Raw genomic sequence first — 21,960 nt, 5'->3', positions numbered from 1 at the left:
TTGTTGTTGCACGTACACTCCAATTCCCTTCCTGGTTGTTTTAAAATCCACCAGCATTGCTTTAAGTAAACTCTGCCGTAAATCATCACTGGTTTCTACGAAAACCTACATTTTAGCTCAGCAGCCGTACTGATGGATGGTTTATTGGCTCCTCTATTCTTTGCAATAAAAGTCATGCTGCATTTAATTGCAGCCTAATCAAATAAGCGAAAGGTTTAGTTTCAGTTTGCAGACAGACACAGTGGTGGAATCGTATCCCTCCTGGCTCCGTGAAATTGATTAGGCTGATACATCTTTATGAAGAAAAACACACATAAACACCAAATCTCCTGGGAAAATGCATCAAGATTATGGAGGTTTACTGTAAATCGCTGCTCGTATAAAACCCACACCCAGTGTTTGTTGAGACTGAGGTATGTCATGGGAGTAGTGTGTTATGAGCTGCATCATGTTAGTGTTGCACAACGCGATTTGAAAGGTGTTTAGTGTGAAATAATTGCGTAAAAAAAAAATGCACGCTTCTCAGCATATTCAGCGTTTTCCCGCCGGATAAGAAGAAGCAGGCGTTTTGCAGAGGTGTCGTGCCGCGGGCGTCTCTTAGTGTTTGTCATCTCGAACTGATGGAGATACTGGTGGGGCTGGTACCCTGCTTCAAGCACAACACCCGGTGCATTGACACAAATCAGTCCGTCTTCTCTTGTAAGAGACTTCTAGTGATGCTGGTCTTAACACAGCAGCCATTGTGCGTCAAATTGTGTTTCTGTCGAAATCCAACAACATCAGTGGCTGTTTTGTCTTGGCAGGACTCATATCTGGTTATTGCCCCAGTTTTGGAGATACTTGATCTCTCCTGAGAAAGACCCTTTATCAACATCCCAACTTATCTTCACTTGTACTCCTCAACAAGTCCCCCTCCTGTTTTTCAGTGCAGAGGAAGGTAGCTGTTTGCCAGGCGTCCTCATCACGGACAGTTCCTTTGAAGAAAACCAAAGACCCCGGAAAAACGTTAGAATCAAAGTGATTGCAGAAAGTGAGAAAGGCCTGTGTTTTTCTTAAAAAAAAAAAAAAAAAACACCGAACCTTCGCACCTCTTAAAGAGAAAAGGGGGATCATGGAGAATTACAGTCAAATAAAGGCTCCAAATAATTTCTTGTTCTGCGGTGGAGCCGGGAGTTCAATATCAGAGTGATTCAGAGAAATGAAACTCATAAGAAAAGGTCAGAGAGCCTCTCGGCTTTCGCAGTTGTAGAGTTTGCTTTTCTGTGCTGCCTGACAATGCCGCTGTTACTGTAGTGCTTTGTTCTGGGAGAGAATAAAAAGAGCATGATAGCTATTGACTTTTTGTAGTCGGACCTCTGAGACATAAACAACGGTGCTGTAATCCTGGTGCTCGCTGCTATGTGAGAAATTGGACAGAAACAGGAAATACTGTAGCGGTTGAAACGCTTCAAAGATTGTGAGTTTTTCTCCTATAACTTTATGGGGTCATATTTATTTATTGTCCTGTCCAGTGGCAGTCCTTGCATGAACGCTGCTCGAGGCAAACCCCTTTTACTCCACCTCATAGAGATGTCCATATATTCATCCGTTGTCTTTGACTACTAAGTCTTTCCAGGAGGCGAGGAGGGTGCACACATCTCCAGCTGTCAATGAGCAAGAAGTTGGGTACAGCCTAGACAGCTTGCTAGTGAAGTAGAAGGCTACACAGGGATCAACAACTACGTGGGGACATGCCTTTAGAGTTGACGTTTAACCTGTCATTAATGTTTTTAGACTGTGGAACAAAGCCAGGGTACCTGGAGAGAACCCTTGCATGCATTTTGAGAACATGTGAATCCCTGTTCAGCAAAGACATCCAGCTGGGATTTAAGCTCAGATCCTACAAGGCAACAGTACTAACAATGTTAGTCTGATTTTTGAATAAATGTTGTAAATACGCATCTCAGTTTTAGTAACATAAAATACATAAAATAGTATTTTTGGTGACTTTCTTTTGTGTTTTGACAAGCAAAGTTAAGGCTTCAGAAATCCTGCATTTTAAAGAAGATATGTTCAATGTATAATAATCCATGTTAAATTTGATCTTTCTAGGTATTTTAAATTTTAAACTGCAGATGGTCAGAGATGGGAAATAGCTCTTTAGTTTAGCAATGAAATTTAGGGTCATCACGCTCATCTGCAATCTGCAGAGCATGTCCATATTTTTTTACAGCGTGTGCACTAGGTGGGGAAAAGTAAGCACTATAAATCTCTGTTGAGGTGCAACTGAATCTCTGGGGTGCCGGCGCCACCCCATGTCTGAAGGCGCCCTGAGCGGGGAGCCATATTACCCTTTCCAAAAATCATCACTGCTCATGTTTTCCCTCTTGAAATACTGTGTGTCTCCTCTGTTATTAAGTAATTTTTGTTTTTCCTTTTAATTCTAGGTGGAGTGGCTAAAGAATGAAGAAATTATTGACCCTGCAGACGACAGAAACTTCTACATTACCATCGACCACAACCTGATAATAAAACAGGCCCGCCTCTCCGACACCGCCAACTACACCTGTGTGGCAAAGAACATCGTAGCCAAGAGACGCAGCACCACCGCCACAGTTATCGTCTACGGTAAAACTCTTCTTCTTTGGTTCCAACTTTTCATGACTCCAACCCAGCTCTTCTGGCATCTTTCAGACAGTTTAGTAATGCTCACTGCTTTTGACAGTGTTAATCTGATAATTCACCAGCTCAAACGCTCAACCATTTGATCTGGAAAAACTTCCACATCAGCCACATGTCAGACTTGTGAAGTCATAGAAGAAGTGTTTCTGTCACAAGGTCGGCTCAAGTCAAAATAAATCAAATTTCAAAGCCGCTACGCATAAAGTGTGAATCCGTCTGTCACCCGTGGAGAGTAACATTCGCTCATTTTGTTTCTGCCGGAAGGTGTGAGGGGAGCAGAGGATTTACGGCTTTCTGAACTGTGTGAGAGGTGTAGATTTAGCTGCGCCATACTTAAAGAGACCCCTGCTGTGGCTCCTGCATAGGCTCAGCTACCGTCTCCCAAACATCAACCGGCTTGGTTCTTACCTCACAGCGTGGCTATAAAGCTAAACTTCAACAAGTGTGGGAGGCTCAAGATCGAACAAATGACACATATAACAAAAGCTCCTCTGATACAATGCCATTGTTTTCGTGAGTGATACGACTGTTAGCTTGATAGCTCAATTAACCACAATGCACAGATACTGTTCTCTAAAGACCTTGTTCGATCTGTTCAAGACACCAAACTGCTTGCATTTATTATACTCTATAACATGTACTGTACATCCAGTGCAGGGTAATTCAGTAAGAGTAGGGACATCAGTTTTGTAACTTTTTATGTTGATATCTTGTAGCTTTCAGCTTGTAGCTTCCAACTCTGCCATCATTGCATAAGAAAATGGTCAGCCAAGAAGAGAGTAGTGATAGCAAACCCTCCAACTCAAATGGGAGGTCATAAGACTGGGATTTGTATTTTGATTTACCCGCTGAGTCATAGAAAATTATGAGAAATGTTGTCTGAGAGAAGTCATTTGGAAACCTAAAATACCAGGACCTTAACCTGGGATTTAAAAGCACTCCGTGGCCATCTGAGTCTGCCAGTGGTCCACCATAATGATGAATAATAGCTAGTGACAGACATTTTAATTGAAGAAAAATATTTATTCTGGCTGCTGACTCTGCTGGAGCTGCTGTAGGCAGATCGCATAAAATGAGTTATATGCTCGTCCCTTAGCTTTAGTTTGTCCCAGTTTAGAATAGAGAAATCCCTTTTAGTAGATTAGATGAAATGTACCCACTTTACCCATTTACAGTACCTCTCAAAAGTGAGCACCCTCACATTTTTCTAAATATATTATGGAATTTTTTTGGGAAGAAATGACATATTGATTAAAAAAAAAGGGTTACAACTTGTGTAACAGAGTAAATTTGCTGTCCCTTTAAAATAACTCAACACACAACCATCAATGTTTGAACCAGTGGTTTTAAATTCCGGTCCTCGGTACCCACTGTCCTGCATGTTTTAGGTGTTTCCCTGCCTCCACACACCTGTCTTAAATAAATTGGCGATGAAGAGGCCTCTGCATGGCTTGATGGCTGCTGGGGGAAAGTACTGCAATCCTTTGATTCAGGTTTGCTGGAGCAGAGATAAATCTATAACATGTAGGACAGCGGGTCCTGAGGACCGCAACTGAAAACCACTGGTTTAAACCACTGCCAGCAGAAGTGAGTACACCCGTAAGTGAAAATGTCCAATTTCTTTCCAATGTGTTGACATTTTGTGTAGCCACTCTTATTTTCCAGCACTGCCTTATAACTCTTTGACCATGGAGTTCACTAGAGCCTCACAGGCTGACCCCGAACATCCAGGAGCTGCTGGATGTTCGAGACTTTGCACTCCTCCTTCTTCCATTTGAGAATGCCCCACAAACGTTCAATAGAGTTTAGATCTGAAGGCTTGGCAAGCCCAGCACCTCCACCCTCAGTTTCTTTAGCAAGGCAGCGGTTCTCTTGGAGGTGTTTTTGGGTCGTTATCATGTTGGAATGCTGCGCTGTGGCCCAGTTTCCCAAAGGAGGGCATCATGCTCTGCTTTAATATGTCACAGTACATGTTGACGTTCAATGAACTGTAGCTCCTCACAGCCGGCAGCACTGAATCAGCACCAAACCATGACACCACCATGCTTGACTGTTGGCAAGAAACACTTAGCTCTGAATTCCCTGCTCAGTTTTATGACATTCTGTATTTCCGTGAACCTCGTCCACTTTTTCTGCATTGAGGATCTTTAGAAAAACTAAGAAATGGCCGCACATATATTCAGCACATTACTGTTAGAAAGTTTGTTTTTTTTTTTGTCAAGAATACTCCCAGTAGCCATATTCACAAAGATTCTCAGAATCCTCTCAGAGAGCTCCCATCTTTGCTTAAACATTCCTACCTAGGTGTCTTAGCTTAAGAGCGATTCAGATGCTGCTGAGAGCGACTCTGAGGAAAGAAATGACAGACATTTCTATCTTAGCGAGGAGGTATGGTTGACCCTGTTGCTAGGTGTGACGCTGCCTTTTAGGAGCTGTGATTGGTTGATAGTAGAAGAAGAGAGAAAGCACCACAAATGTGCTCCTAGTGATCAAAGGAGAGAAATTAAGTGATTAGATTGGATGAAGAAATGTGTGTCATGATTATAAAACTCAGTGAAAAGTAATTCAAAATGTTTGAAGGCACCTCATTTACATCCTCATCATTATTTTGATTTGCTTTTGTTTACTCGCCATATTGATCATTCTACTACTTTATCTATTTGATATTAATGCACACTCACCTGTCAGCATTTTACTGGGATTTCCTGCTTGTATTTGGTAAAACGTCCAACATTAAATGGAGAAAAAAAGGTGAAAAAAAAACGTACTGGACGGCAGCGCTGCCCGGCGCACATCTCTGGGAAGAGAGCAGTGTTGAAAAGTAAATTGGTCCCTGGATCACGGCGCAAATACACAGACTTTGAAGCGTGTTGATGCAGATCAATGCATCTTTTTCTCATTGCTTCTTGGTGCTTTTTACGCACCAGCCTGGTGAGAACCGCTCTGCGCAGTGATCAAAAGCACACAAGCAAACTGCTAGATGATCATTTAGTCTACTGACATGACCATGCAATTCAGAATATACATCCCACTTCTTTTATATATATTCTTTGTACATTTTTCCACTTTTTATTCATAATTATTCAATATCTTTCCCATTATTTATTTATAAACATTACGTTCCTAGAGCAGTGCCTTTTACCCCGTCCAGCCACTGAAACAAATTAATTCCTCTGTATGGAGATGATAAAGTTTGTCTTATCTGCATAGTATTAATTGTATGATTGTTATAGAAGTTTCTGTGCTCATATCCTCCATGTTTAGCTGGTGGATCAGCCAATCAGCTCTCTCTGTTTCCACCATCTTTCTGCTTCAGACATTCTGAGGCTCATTAAAAGTCCTCCTCCCGACTCCTAACATTTCGTCACGTTAGGAGCTCTCTGAAGGCCTAAGATGCTTTATGAATAACCTTTATCTCTAAGATTTTCCCCTAAAATGACGTCACTAAGAGCTGCTTAGTCTTAGGAGTCTTTGGGAATACGGGCACTGGCCTCTGTTAATTGCAATTGCAAGTTTCCCTTTGCTGTTTCATGTATTACATCATCACCCATATATTGTAATGGCGTTTCCATTTTAAGAGGCAAGACTTCAACGGCCCTGTTTGCTTTAGAAATGTACATTTTAAAAATACATAAATGCTTTGAAAAACAATTGTCGGGTTGATTGCAATTTCACTATATATCATTCTATCAAGTTGTAAGGTTTTCAGGTGTTAAGTAAGGCGATAAATGCCCTTTGAATACAGATGCAGTAGATGCGCATGAATAATATAGAAGTGACCAAATGCTTGCAACCGATACTGCCACTAGGGTAAAGTTTCAAATCCATAATTTTCTCATCTCTTTCTTCCCTCCTTGACTCTCTCCTGGACCCGTAAGTGGTGTTGCATTCATAGAGGGCTTTTGTTTTTGTTTATCAACTATTTTTCACAGCCGAGTGAATGCCGAGAATAATGCGGCCATTTGGGGATCAGTGCAACAGTAATGTAGAAATGTAGGGGAGCAGATTTCAGACACGCGGCTTTCATGTCACCAGCACAGTCTTTTAGGATTAAGTGTCAGAAAAAGTGCTTTGATGTCAGCTCGTTCTTTTCATTTTTCAAAGATGGGATACTCACACATTCAAGTAAATTTGGGCTGCATTGTGTGAGTGTTCCTACTGCCCCATCCAGCAGGACAGAAACACCCAACGGATGCAGGAAAAGTTGTCTGATACTAGTGACGGAGAAGAAAAAAAAAAAAAACTGGGATGGATTTGCAGTGTGCTTCCAAACCAGCACACAAAAAGGACACTGGGAACAGGAGGTGACAACAAAATCTGGGTTTGGAGAGAGACAATGAGAAGAGGAGAGAAGATGGAGCTCTAAACCCCAGAGAAAAGGCAAAAAAAAAAAGACAGCGCAGAAATCCAGGGCTTCTATGGGCCTCTCCTTCGAGTCCAGTGTTTTTTAGTTTTTTTTTTTTTTCTCTGAGCATGTCAAATTTTAAAGTTGTAGGCTCCAAGGGGCCCGGTTTCACCATCTCAAATGCCGCAGACTTGTTCTCAGCCACAAGCTCTGGTGTCACTCTGCACTGGATTTAGCTGCTGACAGAGATGGATGAGAGAGGGAAGAGGGGCATTAGGAGGAATCAGTGACTGGAAAAGGCAGCAACTGGACCAAAATTGACACGCTGGCCGCATCAGATAGTAATCACTCGAGATGTCAGGGCCCAAGTGCAAACTCTCAACAGTTAAAACATGTTTTATTATTTGTGCATAACTGAGAATAGACTATATGTGTAGATGATTCTTTCACTCCTGTTATTTGTAGTAACTTTAGAGATAATCAGACATTTTGTGGATGATTCCTGTAAACTGATTTCAGGAAGCTCTGACCCACAGAGACTGAATTTGGCTGATTCCGAAAGCATTTTTATGACTTTAAATAACATGTTTTTCATACTTTCTTAATTGATTGAAAGTGGATCTTAAGTAAAATTTATTACAACACGTCACAAGGCAGATAGAACCTCACTGCAGCTAAAAATGAAAGATGTACCACGCTGCATGCTAGAAATTTATTTCGATTTAATATCTTTTTAAGTTAAAAACAGCTGTGTTCAACTTAATATTTGAGAGAAAAGGTTGTTAACTCATTCTGTCGTATTTTTTTAACCTTTTTTTAACATGGCATTAACTTCTCTTTCCAGTAAACGGTGGATGGTCCACATGGACAGAGTGGTCAGTGTGTAACAGCCGTTGTGGGCGTGGCTTCCAGAAACGGACGCGTAGCTGCACCAACCCAGCCCCCCTCAATGGAGGCTCCATCTGCGAAGGACAGGGCATCCAGAAGCTGCCATGTAATCCTCTCTGCCCAGGTAAGGCGATAACAACAGTGCAGTACACCCAACTTATAAAAGGGTTGAAACGGGGTTCAGATGCGCAACAACTGACTTGCATAACATGTGATGCAACTTGTGCTTGCATATTGTGTCTCCATGCTTACGTGTACCTCTTCCCCCCCCCGCCCATTCCCGCTGTCTCAATCTCGTATCCACTCGTGCGCCCATTTGTCTCCATCTTGCCCATTTCACTCATTGGACCCTCATCCATGTCCTGTCTGCTGTGTGATAGTGGATGGCCTGTGGACAGAGTGGAGTAAGTGGTCCACCTGTGGGACAGAGTGCACCCACTACAGGAGGAGGGAATGCAACGCTCCGGCACCTAAAAACGGAGGGAAGGACTGTGAGGGCATGGTGCTCCAGTCTAAGAACTGCACCGACGGGCTGTGCATGCAGAGTGAGTACCCATGCTAATCCTGTGCTCCTCTCTCTGAACCCGCCAACCGGAAGAATCTCTTCACCTTTTGACCAGAAATTTCCCTGTGCTCTTTCATCGCCATGTGTTTCACACCCACATATAACACTTTCGCCCTGTCTATCACTCGGCTGCTTTCACCTCGCTCAGAAAAAAAAACAAGGAAGAGAAGCTGAAAGGCCTCTGTTTCTTATCTGTCTCATTTTATTCACAGTTTTATTCCACAAATAATAATCTTTAACCTGGGAGAGCATGTAGTGGTATCCTACATGCACCCATCAGAGACATGAATTTCATAATCCAATTTTGTATTGAAGGATTTATTTGAACTGTTATTTTTCCAGGGTGGATTGATCGGCGACAACTTTAGCTAATTAGAAAAACTCAAACTGTGTGTCAAGGTTGAATTTGTTCAGGATTTTTCCCAATATACACACAGGGTTAGACCCAGAATCAGCTTCATTTGGCTGTGATTGAACGCACAATCAAGGAATGTGACTTTAGTTACAGCGCTCACAGTGTACAGACATTATAGGTATAAATATATAATTATGCTTATTTTGTTGTTGTTTTGTTTTTTTGCATCTTTGAGAGACCTGAGTAGTGAGTAGTAATCAGTTTTTTTTTTTTGCTAAGCTTAAATATATTACTTCCAGCATCACCTAGTGAAACCTTATTAGGTGAACATTTTGTACGCATTTGAGCCTGGTTGTAATACTTTTACCTCGTTTGGAAAAGAGGAAGTCCCTTAGAATTTCAAACTCGTGCTTCTAATTCATGTTTTAATCATTGAAGTAGAACGTCTTTGCTATCATTCCACCGAGGAAAAAAAGGACGGCTTAAATTAATCTTTGAAAGCCCAAAATGAATGACATCCATCCCCCTGATAAGCACATGTGCATCTCTGACCAGTAGTGTGTATTTAATTCTGAGCTGTGCGCTGGGAAGTCTGCCACACACTGTATTTAGGATTGCTCTGACATGTTCATTACTATGTTGATGTTAACAAAGCGACGGATGAAAACCAGTTTGTGGTGCAGCCAGATTTGTTTTTGTTTTTTTTTCTTCCTGCGAGCAGGGAATTGTTTACTCCTGCAGGTTCTGCCAGGAAGTTAAAAACAGCCGCACATTTCAGCTAATCCAACAATCCCGCTCCCACTTATTCATAACACATTCACAGATTGAAATCATGAATCTGAGGCTTTGATGTGTGTGTGTGTTTGTGTGTGTGTGTGTGTGTGTGTGTGTGTGTGTGTGTGTGTTTGTGCGCGTGCAATGCGCGTAAGTCTTGGCATGGCTAGGCTGTCAGAGGGTGAATTTTTCATCTTCATCCGCAGGAACGATCTTTGCCTTCTTTTCTCTTAACAACAAGAGGAAGGGGGGGGGGGGATGCAAATGTTGCACAGTAACTGAGTTAGACCCTGTCTAGTTTTATAAAACTCCTCTGCAATAAACGCCTTTGGAGGTGTTAGATCTAATCACTGTCACTTGTGCCTTCATCATGTATAAAACCCATTACAGATGGTGATTGTGACACTAATTATATAACAGAAGCTCAGCTGCTAGGTGCCTTAAATTTAATAGAGCTGGCAAACCCTTGGTGCAGCTTGTGGTGCACCACATTGTAAACTGCAGCTTGTTGTTAGACATCATAAGTTAGAGTCAACATTATATTACTGATCAAACAAGTATTTTATGAAGTAAATAAACAGATCTGCAAAGTATGAGGTCAGAAATGTGAGTTTTTAGAGAGCGGATCTGTTGTTTATAAGGTGCTGTTGCAGGAATGCGTTTGCTGATTTTTGTTGAGCATTCACAGGAATGTGCAAAAGTATTCCTACCCCTTCAACTTTTTAAACAAATTTTGTCACATTAAAACTACAAATGCCATAGTTTGTTTGTTTGTTTTTTTGGATTTTACAAATGAAAGCCTTTAAAAAATGGTGTGCATTTGTGTTTGTACTATGAGGTACAAATCCGTCAGAGGTTTGTTAGAGAATCTACATGAGGAAAATGCATCATGAAGAACAGGACAAGTGTTTTGTGGGTAAAGTGTTGGGGAATTTTAAAGCAGGGCCGGGTTAGAAAATCTTTTCACAAGCTTTCCACGTCATCATTAAAATGAAAGAGTACAGCAGCAAAATGATGCACCTAATCTGACAGGCATGGCAAGGTGAGCGCTAGTTTGGAGGAGCAACCAAGGGCCACATGCGATTACTGTGGAGGAGCTGCAGAGATCCATAGCTCAGATGGAAGAATCTGTCAACAGAACCACTGTTAGATATCTGGGATTTATGGCGGACTAACAAGAAGGAAGCCCATTTTTAAAGAAGGGTGTAAAAATTTGTCAGAGGCCATTTATGAAGACTCTCCTAATATGTTGTGGAAGATGTTTTGCTCAAATGAGACCAGGTGTGATGGAAAACGAACACTGCACATTTTCTTGAATATACCATCCTAGTGATGGAACATGGTGGTGGCAGCATATTGCCCTGGGGAGGCTTTTCTTTACAAGAAGTTGGACAGAGTTCATATTAAGAGGGATAGAACCAAATACCCGGCAATCCTGGAAGAAAAGCTTCCAGTTAGAGGCTGTAATTAACTTGAGGCTGGGAAGTAGGTTCACTTTCTAGCAGGGCAACACCTGTGAACAGCTCGACCTTCCATCGGATACTGGCATATTCATGTGCTAGAATGGCCTAGTCAAAGTCTAGACCTAAACCCAATGGGGACTCTGTAACAAGGCTTAAAATAAAAGCATGTTCTCATGCGTTCTCGCTATAATCTGACTAAACATTAGTTATTTTGCAAAGAAAAATGGACAAATTGTGATCAATAGTCGTGGAAAGCAGACAGAGACGTACTCCAAAGATTTGCAGCTGCTATTGCAGAAAATGGTGGCTCCACAGGGTGCCAAAAGTCTGGGGTCTGAATCAAATGCACATTACAAAAATGTTGATTTATGCAAACCTTGAAAACCTATTGTTATTAAATTACACCTTATACAATATGTGTTGGTCTTTGACATGGAATAAATACTCTGTAATGAATGTGATTCCAATGGGAGAAAATTTAGGAAGAGAACACAAAAACATTAGAAAACAAATCTATTTACAGGGTGAGACTGTGTAGCTGTGAAAGAGTTTTCCGCCTTGGTGTAACAACATATATACACGCAGCTCTCACCTGCCCTTGTGCTTGCCCTGCACAGCTCCACCTTTCCCAAAAGCATTAGTTCTTGGAGGATTGATGGCTAGTTTGCTGAGAATATAAAGCCATAACGATATAGATTCAGGATCATTTCAGAGATTGATTTTTTTTGGAAGCTAAGAGGCCAGAGCCACTTATGTCAATGCTAATGACCATTTCCACAAGCATTTAGGAGAACGGCCCATTATCCGAGAGCTCATGTTATGGCAAATATGATTGGGAATGGAAGTTGTGTGCAATCCGAACTCACCTCGGACCGCTGATTTGCTCCCTGCAGTGCCGAGCTGGAATCTGAGCAAACACGTGTCTGTGGATTTCGTTGCAGTTTGATCTTATTTTGCGATGTTTGAATTTATTTAAATCACTTCAATTGCAGTCCATCACAGAGCTCTGCCTGAAGGAATCTGATATGACCGGAGCTTGAAAGAGAGGCTGATGCTTCGGGCGTCCATGACTCCTCACTGTAGAAACACGACTAACCCCAGTAAAAAAAGGGAAGAGTTGTGTTATAATTTCCTTTTGTAGTTTGTTTATTGCGTTTCGGCTTTGAGGGAGTCTTGGGTGTTATGTTTAACAAAGATGAATGTCGTAAAACTGATCCAGAAAGGTTGTACTCTGCACATTCAGAGAAAACCTTTGGATTTCCGGCTTGTGTAGCTTCCACAGTTCACCACGGCTGACCCGTCTCTGTTTGGCCATCCCCCCTGTGGCCTGTCTTTTTGGATTCTGATGTTGTTCGCTGAGCCTTTGGTCACCCCGTTCGCAGACATGACATTTTCTTGACATATTGATCCACAGGACAGGGAAATCCAGACACCGGCAAGGGTGGGCACTTTATTGCTGTGAGACAAGGCAGCACAATCATGATGCCAGGCTTTATGTCTGGTATTTACACTTTGGTTGAAGGGTCTAGATCAGGTTTTCTCAGTAATTTTGGTTCCACGTAGATTAAGAAGTAGCAGAGGCTGAAATAAGCCTTTTTTAACTGTTTCGATAATGTCAGCTTTTGCAGACAAAAGGACAAAGTCGGCCAACAAGATTGGAGAGTTGTCAAGCTAGAGGAGGAATGCTTAACACAGACATCGATTAGCTGTGCTATGATCCCAACTTCCTTCCTGGATCTATAAGTAAAAAAAGGATATTTTTCTGTCTGGAGCTGCTTGTTTTCCTCTGGAGCCCATCCACTAAAAAAAAAAAAAAAAGCTATTATGCTGGCTTAACAGTGGACTCAGTCTGGATGCATGGAAACTCCACAGGATGGGTTCAGTTGGGGCATCCGCTTGCTGTCGCCTCCCGCTTGCCCAGCCCTGCATCCCCAACGCCTGATTGCATGCACCGACTCCATCTATCACGCCATTGATTTTCCTGTCAGTCCACTTGTCTTCCTGTGGCACTCTCCCTTTCCAATAAGGATTTCATTGTTTGTATAGTTGTTTATGGACGTCTCAGGGAGAGTTAATATTATGTTTGCTCGTGCGCCGGCCCTGCGTTCTGCTCTGGACACAGCCAAAGCCTCTAAAATCCCCGCAGGAGTCAGAAAAACCTTCTATGCCGAAGATTTCCTAAATCTCCGCATCGCACGTGTCCAATTTTTTCTAATCGCCGTCCTTCAGCTTTCTCCTTTTTTTCCCGCTTTCCTAACATAATCATTCCTTTTATCTCGTGCACTAACGTCTCCATCCACCTTCCGGTGACAGATGCAAGGCTGTAGGTTCTATTGACTCTGTTGGAGTCCGCACTTTATCAGCCCCTCCATTCCCCTCACCTGCCAGCATCTATCCTGCTGCTGCCGAAGCACTAAGCCCACTTGATGGATCGCGCCGCTTCCTCAGAGAACCTCCATGTTCTCCCCCTGTTTTCCCTTCATTCATCTCTATACAGCATGCACAGATAAAGCAAGGAGGGGGGGGGGCTAGATCAAGAAAGATCACATCCCCGCATCATCGATCTTGCTCATGAGTTTGTTGCTGTGTCATTTGTTGAGTTTGTTTTTCTGTTGGAAATTTGATTTTCATCATCCCTCTTTTTTTTTTACCCTCCCACCTTACCTCTCACACCCTCCTCCCCATCCACAACCTTTTCTTTTTTTTTTTTCCCAAAGGTTCCTTGTATCAGAAGTCTACAGAGGCTAATGACGAGGGTGATTTTGGAAATTCATGTGAGTTATTATTTATTTTCTTCATTCAGTTTCTTTTTTTCATGTTACCTTTTATTTCTGCTGTTATTCTCATGCACGTATCTGTCTCCAACCTTTCGGTGTTTTTTTTTTTATTAGCAGTTTGTGCACCACCTGCATTTGAAGCTAGAGAGTCGAACGGAATTGATTAGAAAATATATAGTCATAACACATTTTGTGCCTAAATGTTATCATCGCTACTGGATTTTTACAAATAAATAAATAAGCAGCACCTGTTCTTATAATCCTCTTATAAACCTGCTCTTTGTTGCACCAGAAGCTGAAATGATGATGAATTTGAACACACGTTACATTGAAGTCTTACAGCCAATCAGAACTTAATCAGACCTTGGTGGGCCCTCCCACAAAATGGACAGTAAAAAATAAAAAATAAATTACTTTCTGCTCGAAAGATCTTAATGAGAAGGTTTAATCACATCAGGATCAGAATCAGGTTTAATCTCCAAATTGCATCATGCAACAAGGAATTTGACTTCAGTTCCACTTTGCTCTCTATGAAGACATTCTAAGGAAAATATACAAACAAGGTAAATATTTTTTTTTGTAAATATGAATAGATATATTCTCAGAGAAAGAGGAGGACATGGTTGGATTGGTGTAAAAAGGAATGATATTGATCTGGGTTCTCCGATTGTTAAGTGTTCGTCAGATTGACCGCCTGGGTTAAACACAGTTTGCAACTTTAGCATAACTCCACAAAGACGTGTCTTGAAAGACAAAATCTACAACAGACCCATACATCACTGATCAGATCAGATAGCTGTGAAACCTCTTGTTTCATTGGGTAACTTTGAGTGTCAAACTTATTCATATTGCAGCCAGAAGCGCATAGCAATTACTTTCATTTGTCTTTGATCTGTGTTTTTGTTGCTCTTCTGCTGCAGGCAGTTATGCACAAGGCACAAAAGTGTCATGACTCTTTAAACCTCCCTACATGCTGGTCATGATCTCTTGGTGTTTAACGTTCTTCGCAATTTTATTCAACAATTAATCCCACACACAGATTCACACAGCGCCGTTCTGGGCTCACTCACAGCAGTCCTATTCTCTGTCCTGTGTCAGAAGCTCAATTATTTTTGTATCAGTATTCACTTTCATGTAGTTTGCTTACTGTTGTATTCTTTATTTTCTGCTTATATTTCTCATAATATTTACTGCTGCTGTGGGCCTTTTTAAACCCTTAAAGTAAATCTGTGAGAAAATATTATTATTCAAGAAAAGTAAAATTGTCACTTGAAATCGTGCGTGACTAAGTACTGTTTTTGCACTCGTTCTTACGAGTACAATGCATCTTGATTGCCTCTAGAGCGGCGTAATATGTATCAAATCACAGTCGTCATTAAGAGTTCAGTTTGTGATATTTTGCAATATATAAAGAAAAGTTTGATTGCAAGATTTGACTCTTCTGTTTAAAGTAGCATGCATTCAGACTCTACTAGCTGGATAAACTCTATTCCCATCACTGGTATCTGTGATGCTAAATGCCAAAGCTTCCGAGGAGTGGTGGTAAAATTACGACTGGGGAAAAAAAGTGAGAGAGGAGGGATAAAGATTTTGGTCTTTAATGAAATGTTCAGTAATAATATTATCTTGACAGGTTTTACTGATAATGTGCAGATCTCATTTCTTCTGTCTCAAATTCTCGAAGGTGATTTCAGAGATAGCTTGGACTTGGCTTATCAAAATTGATGTATTGCAACATTTGCGCTGAAATGACCATTTAGATTTTTTGATAGATCAGCAGATGCAAAACAATCAGGTCTCCCTCTCTCTTTCCAAAGCAGAAGTTAACCCAAAAACTGAAACATTTTCCTTTTGTGAAACAATATTTGTTAAGACGCTACCAACTTTAGGGCTTTGGTGTCCTGACATAATGACCGTCCAAACTGAACAATGCATCTGATTTCAACCTTAAAGCTACACGTACACTTACTGGCCACTTTATTAAGTCCACCTTCCTAGTGATAGGTGAAACCCCCTTTTTCCTTCAGAATTGCTTTGATTCTTTGTGGCATAGATTGAAAAAAATGTGTCAGTTTGGTCATGAAATTACATAACATCACGCAGCTGATGCAGATTCATTGGCTGCACATCCATGATGCCCAGCTTCTTTTTCATCACATCCCAAAGCTACTGTGTTGGATAAAGGTCTGGAGAATAGAAGGCATTGGAGTACAGCGAACTTGTCACGTCTTTGTTTGGCGAACAATTTTGAAATGATTTCAGGTTTACGTCACGGGGTTCATACATCATTACAAAGTCGGCAGCAATACAGAGGTAGGCTGTTGTGTATAAACAATATGTATATGATACTTAAGGGCCTGAACACTGCTGAGAAAAAATCTCCCACATTATTACAGCAGTTGATTTAAAGCTGCCTGACTACCTGTTTTTTTTTTTTTTTAACCCCAATATCTGGCCCCACCGTAATGTTGCCGTCTGAAACAAGAATGATTGGATTAAGAAATAATTGTCCAATCTGTTATTGTTCAATTTTGTTGAGCCAAAACAACTTGTAGCCTCATTTCCTGTCCTTGGCTTACAGCAGTGGCACTTGGTGATTGTCAGTTGCTATAATCCATTGATTTCAAAGTTGAAAATCTTTTGCATCTAGAGATAACATTCTGCACACCTAGGCTCTGCTACGGTTGCCTGTCTAGCATCTCAAACTTGTCCATTCTCCTCAGACTTCCACAGACGTTTCCTATCATGTAGCCGCCACTTGCTGAATCTTGTTTTTTCTCTCGGCCGGCTCTCTTTTAAGCCAAGCAGTGGTTTTGCACGGCAATCCCAGTAGATCAGCAGTTCTCCGACCAGCCTGTCCGGCACCAGTAACCATCTAAAGTCTCTTCCCTTCCCTTTCCGTTGCCTTTCTTTCCCGTCGTGATGCTCGGCTTCAGCTTCAGCAGGTCGTCTCCATCACGTCTAGATGCCTAAATGCATCCATTACCTGCCTTGTGACTGTCTGATTCACTCTTCTTGTTAACAAGCAGTTAAACATGTGTACCGATTTAAGTGGCTTGTAAGTGTGGATATCTCATTTAGAGATTAATCAGTGTTACATTCAAACCTTATTTAGACCCAGATATGCCTCTAGGTTGAGACCACTTTTGGAAAAGGCAGTTTTTGCACTTGTGACTTAATCTATTCCATCACATAAAGAATAAAGATAAAACTAGTGTCACGATATCACAAAAGTCTGTGAATTGTGCGAAACGCCAGAACCCCAAAACAGTATTAGAATAGAGCTTCAGCTGATTCTCTGTGTGAATAAACTAGTTTTGCGCTTATTCAAATGTACAGGTATGTCAGAACACTTCATATTTATTTGATTGAGCTCTTGGAAGTGCGGGAGTAGCGCCAAAGCGGTTTGTGTTGTGTGTTTACATTGAGCTGGCAGACGCAGTTGAAACAGGTTATCTAAATGGTCGGTAAGCACGGATCTGTACGGGTTGACATGCTCAGGGCTTTGTAGGTTGAGTTTAAAACCTCTGCAGACGGCTTCTTTTTCTCAAACAATAGAAGATGAATGAAAACACGAGGGCTTAGAGAGCAATTTTGAAACATTTTTAATTATGTTAGATGTCAAGTTTTACCAAAGTCTCAGATGTTAATTAGGTTCTCAGGGCCAAGGGTCTTCACAGTCATGAAGGAAAGAGCGTGATTCGGTTTCAAGCTTTAACAGCACTGTACCATTTAATTGTGGGGCTACTCTAAGAGTGAACTAATGAACAGCCACAAAGCTGGAGAAAGGAGCAAAGTGTTTTCAGGTATCTTCTTTCTTAGTTCAAAGTCAGCTGCGGCTCACTCTGCAGCCGTCACTGCAGTAATAATGAACAGCAATCAGAGGAAACCTGCTCCTGCACCCCTACACACATTTGTATCATCAGACGTTAGCAGATTCATTTCAGAACCAAACTAAAGCACGGAGAAAATAACTCGGGATGACTAAGAGCATTTCAAACGTGTTTTTTGACCATAGTGTCTTTTTAGAGTGTGGCTCAATCTTTCCTGTTGCTATTCCTAAAAATTCAAATGATTAAAATAGCAATAGAATTCACTTCCATCTTAATGATGCAAGTCATTAAGATTAAATGTGAAGCAAACCCTGCTCCCCCTGACAGCTCGGAGGAAAAGGACAATGTCTAAGTATCTCACTTTATTTTACTTTTTTTTGCCCGGCGCTTTATGTTTTTAAGTCTTTCTGTAAATCCGTGTCTCTTCCTCCGTCTTTAAATCTTCTGGTCTTCACAGAAAATGGAGTGTTTAATAATCTGTTTCATTTCCACTCCTTGTATTTTTCCATTTCTGACAATAGCTCATGTTCAAAGGGACGCATTCATCTGAGTGATACATTTTAATGCGTGCACTTAGCAGGTTGCTGCATTTATCATCAAAGCGTGGTTGGAAGATTGTTCGACTGAGGGGATATATGTTAAGCAACTGCAGGGAAGCTCTGCAGCATGGAGAGGAGTGAAATTACATTTTTAGACCTTCATCACTGGCGCCCTGCTCGCTTTTCTGTTTGTGACTCTGCAAGAGGAAAGATTAGAAGTCTGACATACATTAGGATGTATTGTGAACAGGATGTCTAAGGCAAGGCTGAATAGAGACGCCGATGTTACATATAGGCTTTTTCAAGAAAATATATTAATATATTATACAAAGATTGGTATGCTTTTTCCAATATATAAAGTCTTTTTAAATGGAGCCATTCATAAAACTTAAACCTCTGCTGGAACACTGCCTTCTTTTTTTTTGTGCTCACCGCTCATACAGTGCATTAAATATATTTCAGGTTTAAAACATCTTAAACAAACTAAGTACTAAGTTCTGCTTCTACATGCATTCAATTTTTTCACCTTACAGGATTGCCCAAATTTGGGCAATCAACTACAAAAGCTTAGAAGAAACTATACACTAAGCTCCTCCTACTGCTGGCTCTATATTATATCCACAACTTTCTTTAAGAAGGTTTTTTGTTTGTCATAGCGTCTGATTTGATTCGATTAGTAAACACATCCTGTTTGTAAGGTCTTTTTTCCCAGTCCCTAAAAACATAAATTATCAAACAACTGTTGGAAAAGTTGCTATTGCAAAGTTATACATCCATTTCAAATCATCCATGCATCAATATTTTCTTAACAATGACCAGTCGCTTTTACGTCTTCCAGTCTGGTTCCTGTGCTCAACACAGCATCGAGTGGTTTTTTTTTCAAGGTGTCCAATGACATCTGCATAAATGCTGACTGTGGAAGAAGCACAGTGTTGGTATTATCGGACCTCAGCACAGCCTTCGACTCTTTTAACCATGGTATATTACTGGAGCGAATGGAGAGGTTTGAATGACTTCTTCATGTCAGTAGTTAACTTTACATCACGGTTGGAAAAAATGTAATGTGGGGTTCCCCAAGGTTCCATTTTGGGACCCATCCTTTGAAATATCTACATGCTCAGAACCAAACATGGAGAAGCAGCATTTGTTTTTTTTATGCTTCATTTCTCGGCATCACACTCCCAGACAACTGCAAAAAATGCTGAAACCCTGAGATCTTTTAAATCAATGTTAAAAACCCATTTGCTTAGAGTCGCCCTTGGCTATTCTGAAACATTGTTTATTTCAGTCTGTAGTCCAACTTTATTATGCCTCTGCAATCCACTTTCTTATGCATCTTTTTTTTTCTTGTGTTTTAACATGTAAAGCACTTTGAATTGACTTGTTGATGACTTGTGCTATACAAATAAACTTGCTTCAGCTCTTCCCTTTGACTAGACCATTCTAACACATTTAGGGTCATTGTCCTTCTGGAGGGTGTCTATGGTAGACTATCCTCTAACAGGTTTTCTTCCATGATTGTCCTGTTTTTAGCTTCTTCCATCTTCCACACACCCACAGCATGACGCTGCCACCACTATGTTTTACCACAAGGGTTCCCTATTCACGGTTATATGCAGTGTCAATGTGCAGCCACACTTGGAGCTTTAAATTTAAGCCAGAAAGTTAAATTTTGGTTTCATCTGATCAGACCACCTTTTACTATGTTTGCCGTGTCCTCTAGAGGCCCATGGCACACTTTAAATTAAACGTTTTAAAGTTTTCCTATAATTACATATTTCGTCTTGCCACTCTTCAATAAAGGCTAGATTTTTTTCCAGTGAACATCTGAGACACGTCTTGCTAGTTGGTTGCAGCAGATTTTATTTAGGGGTATTAGAGCAAACATCTCTGAATGGAAACCTTTGTGATTTATTTGTGAAACTTTAGAAGACAGTATTTAGCTGGCCAGGCTGTGTTAGTCTAAAACATAACATGAAATCTACTGAAGCCGGAAATTGGAACTTGACAACATGTGGGGTATAAATCTGATGCTTTAAAGTGTGCCATTATTAAACATATGCCTTTCACTATTTGCAAAAAAAACAAAACAAAAAAACAGTCTTCCCTCACTGTCGCTTCGCTCTTCTGCTTCATGCGTCTTTGTGAAACTGAGCACAAGAGTCACATGAGTGCCATCTGCACAAATCCTCTGCCATCATGCATGTCTTCAAAGCCCGGTCTGTGGATTTATGGGTGACACTGCCATCTGCTGCATATTCTGTGCAATTTGCATAAGTGCTCACCCTAAAAGTGGGATTCTCTCCCTTATCACAATGCCTTTTGTTCTGCACACTTTTCATTTGACTTCTTAAACAACCTTACAGCATCTACACCCTGCACTGCATGTCAAACAATGTACGGACACATGCTGCCACAAGCCTCCCCCTGGTATTTCATTACCTAGAAAGAAGTCCCCCACCCACCCACCCCGCCCCATTTGTCAAGTTGTGACACTGAAGGACATTCTTCGCGGAGCACCACAGAGTTCAGACTGTCAGTCAGCATCTAATTAAAAGGCCTGATCTGTTCTTCACTGTCTGGCTGCAGCAGCTGCATATATCCCTCCATGCCTGGCCAACTAATCACGGAGGTTTCACCAGCTGGAAAGTGGACAGAAAGACTTTTGGGGAGGCGGGCGAAGATGAAAGACAATTTGAGAAATCCAAGCTATGTCTAGATCTTATCGGCAGTGTGTAAGAACAAAGCCAGAGACGGGCTCTGAACTTCAGCATGGGGCGCTGTGATTTGAAGATGAAATCCTGCACGCCTATGTGTCCAAGAACTTTTGATCTTGCGTGTGAGTAGGGATCGGCCTGCCGCTCTGTTAGCGCTTGGGGTGGCCATATATCTTAACCGTGTTGTTTTTGCCAGGCTCTTATCATCATTATCTGTTAATTCATGTTAATTATCACATTATAGAGGCCTTGTGTACTGCTTCCTCTCAAACATGGAGCAGCTTTGTTTCTTTTAAGGAATAACCAGATTTTTTTTAAGACAGCAATTCTTAATGCTACACTCCTATTCAGGATAGGTTTTAAAAAAAAAGAAGGAATAACCTGATTTGAATTTGTGTAATCTCTGCTCTTTAGGGCAGAAGTAATGATTTGAACTTGTTTCGCTGTGAAAGCTGTGTATGTAAATGTTGCCGTGTAACTTGTTTTGGAAAAGGAAGTTAAAGAAAAGAAGAAAAAAAAAAACAAATTAGCTTTCTTCATTTATTTTCCTGTTCCATGGCTGTTAATATCCGGCTCAATCCTCAACCAGGATATTAGTCTGCTGATAATTCCTTTATCACAACTCCTGCATGTTAAAAGAGAACGGCTAATCTTGCTGATGCAAACTCATGAGCTCTTAAAAAGACTCTTTTTTCTATCTGTATTCTATTCCCTCCCCCAGTGGCTCCCAGTACGGATGACGTAGCTCTCTATGTGGGTATAGTCATCGCTGTGATCCTGTGCCTGGTTATCTCCGTCGTCGTGGCGCTCTTCATCTACAGGAAGAACCACCGGGAGTTCAGCTCTGACATCATCGATTCGTCCGCCCTGAACGGCGGGTTCCAACCGGTCAGCATCAAGACGGCACGCAAAGGTGGGTCAGAGAGGAGATTCAATTATTTATCTGTTAGTCACTACATTTTTCTGCGTTATGCTCACGTTTTCGATTAGAGCAATCAATTTAAATAATTTGAACACAATTAATAAGTCAGTCCAAGTTTACA

General features: G+C 41.1%; 1 protein-coding gene across 3 annotated transcripts in view; it reads left to right on the top strand.

The window, feature by feature from the left end:
* unc5c (unc-5 netrin receptor C) overlaps window positions 1-21,960 on the top strand; it is a 181,407-nt gene that overhangs the window by 137,600 nt on the left and 21,847 nt on the right. Inside the window, exons 5-9 of one of the 3 annotated variants that reach the window (XM_021319808.2) lie at window positions 2,427-2,607; window positions 7,851-8,018; window positions 8,275-8,439; window positions 13,769-13,825; window positions 21,639-21,830. In XM_021319808.2, coding sequence (XP_021175483.2) covers window positions 2,427-2,607; window positions 7,851-8,018; window positions 8,275-8,439; window positions 13,769-13,825; window positions 21,639-21,830 — 763 coding nt within the window. The remainder of the gene's footprint in view (window positions 1-2,426; window positions 2,608-7,850; window positions 8,019-8,274; window positions 8,440-13,768; window positions 13,826-21,638; window positions 21,831-21,960) is intronic. The other 2 variants (XM_021319809.2, XM_036134443.1) reach the window with 2 other exon arrangements.

This window comes from Fundulus heteroclitus, unplaced genomic scaffold (genome assembly GCF_011125445.2).
Source record: "Fundulus heteroclitus isolate FHET01 unplaced genomic scaffold, MU-UCD_Fhet_4.1 scaffold_82, whole genome shotgun sequence".
NCBI lineage: Eukaryota > Metazoa > Chordata > Actinopteri > Cyprinodontiformes > Fundulidae > Fundulus > Fundulus heteroclitus.
Note: the sequence above shows the minus strand (reverse complement) of the source record. Positions and strands in the feature narration are given on the sequence as shown.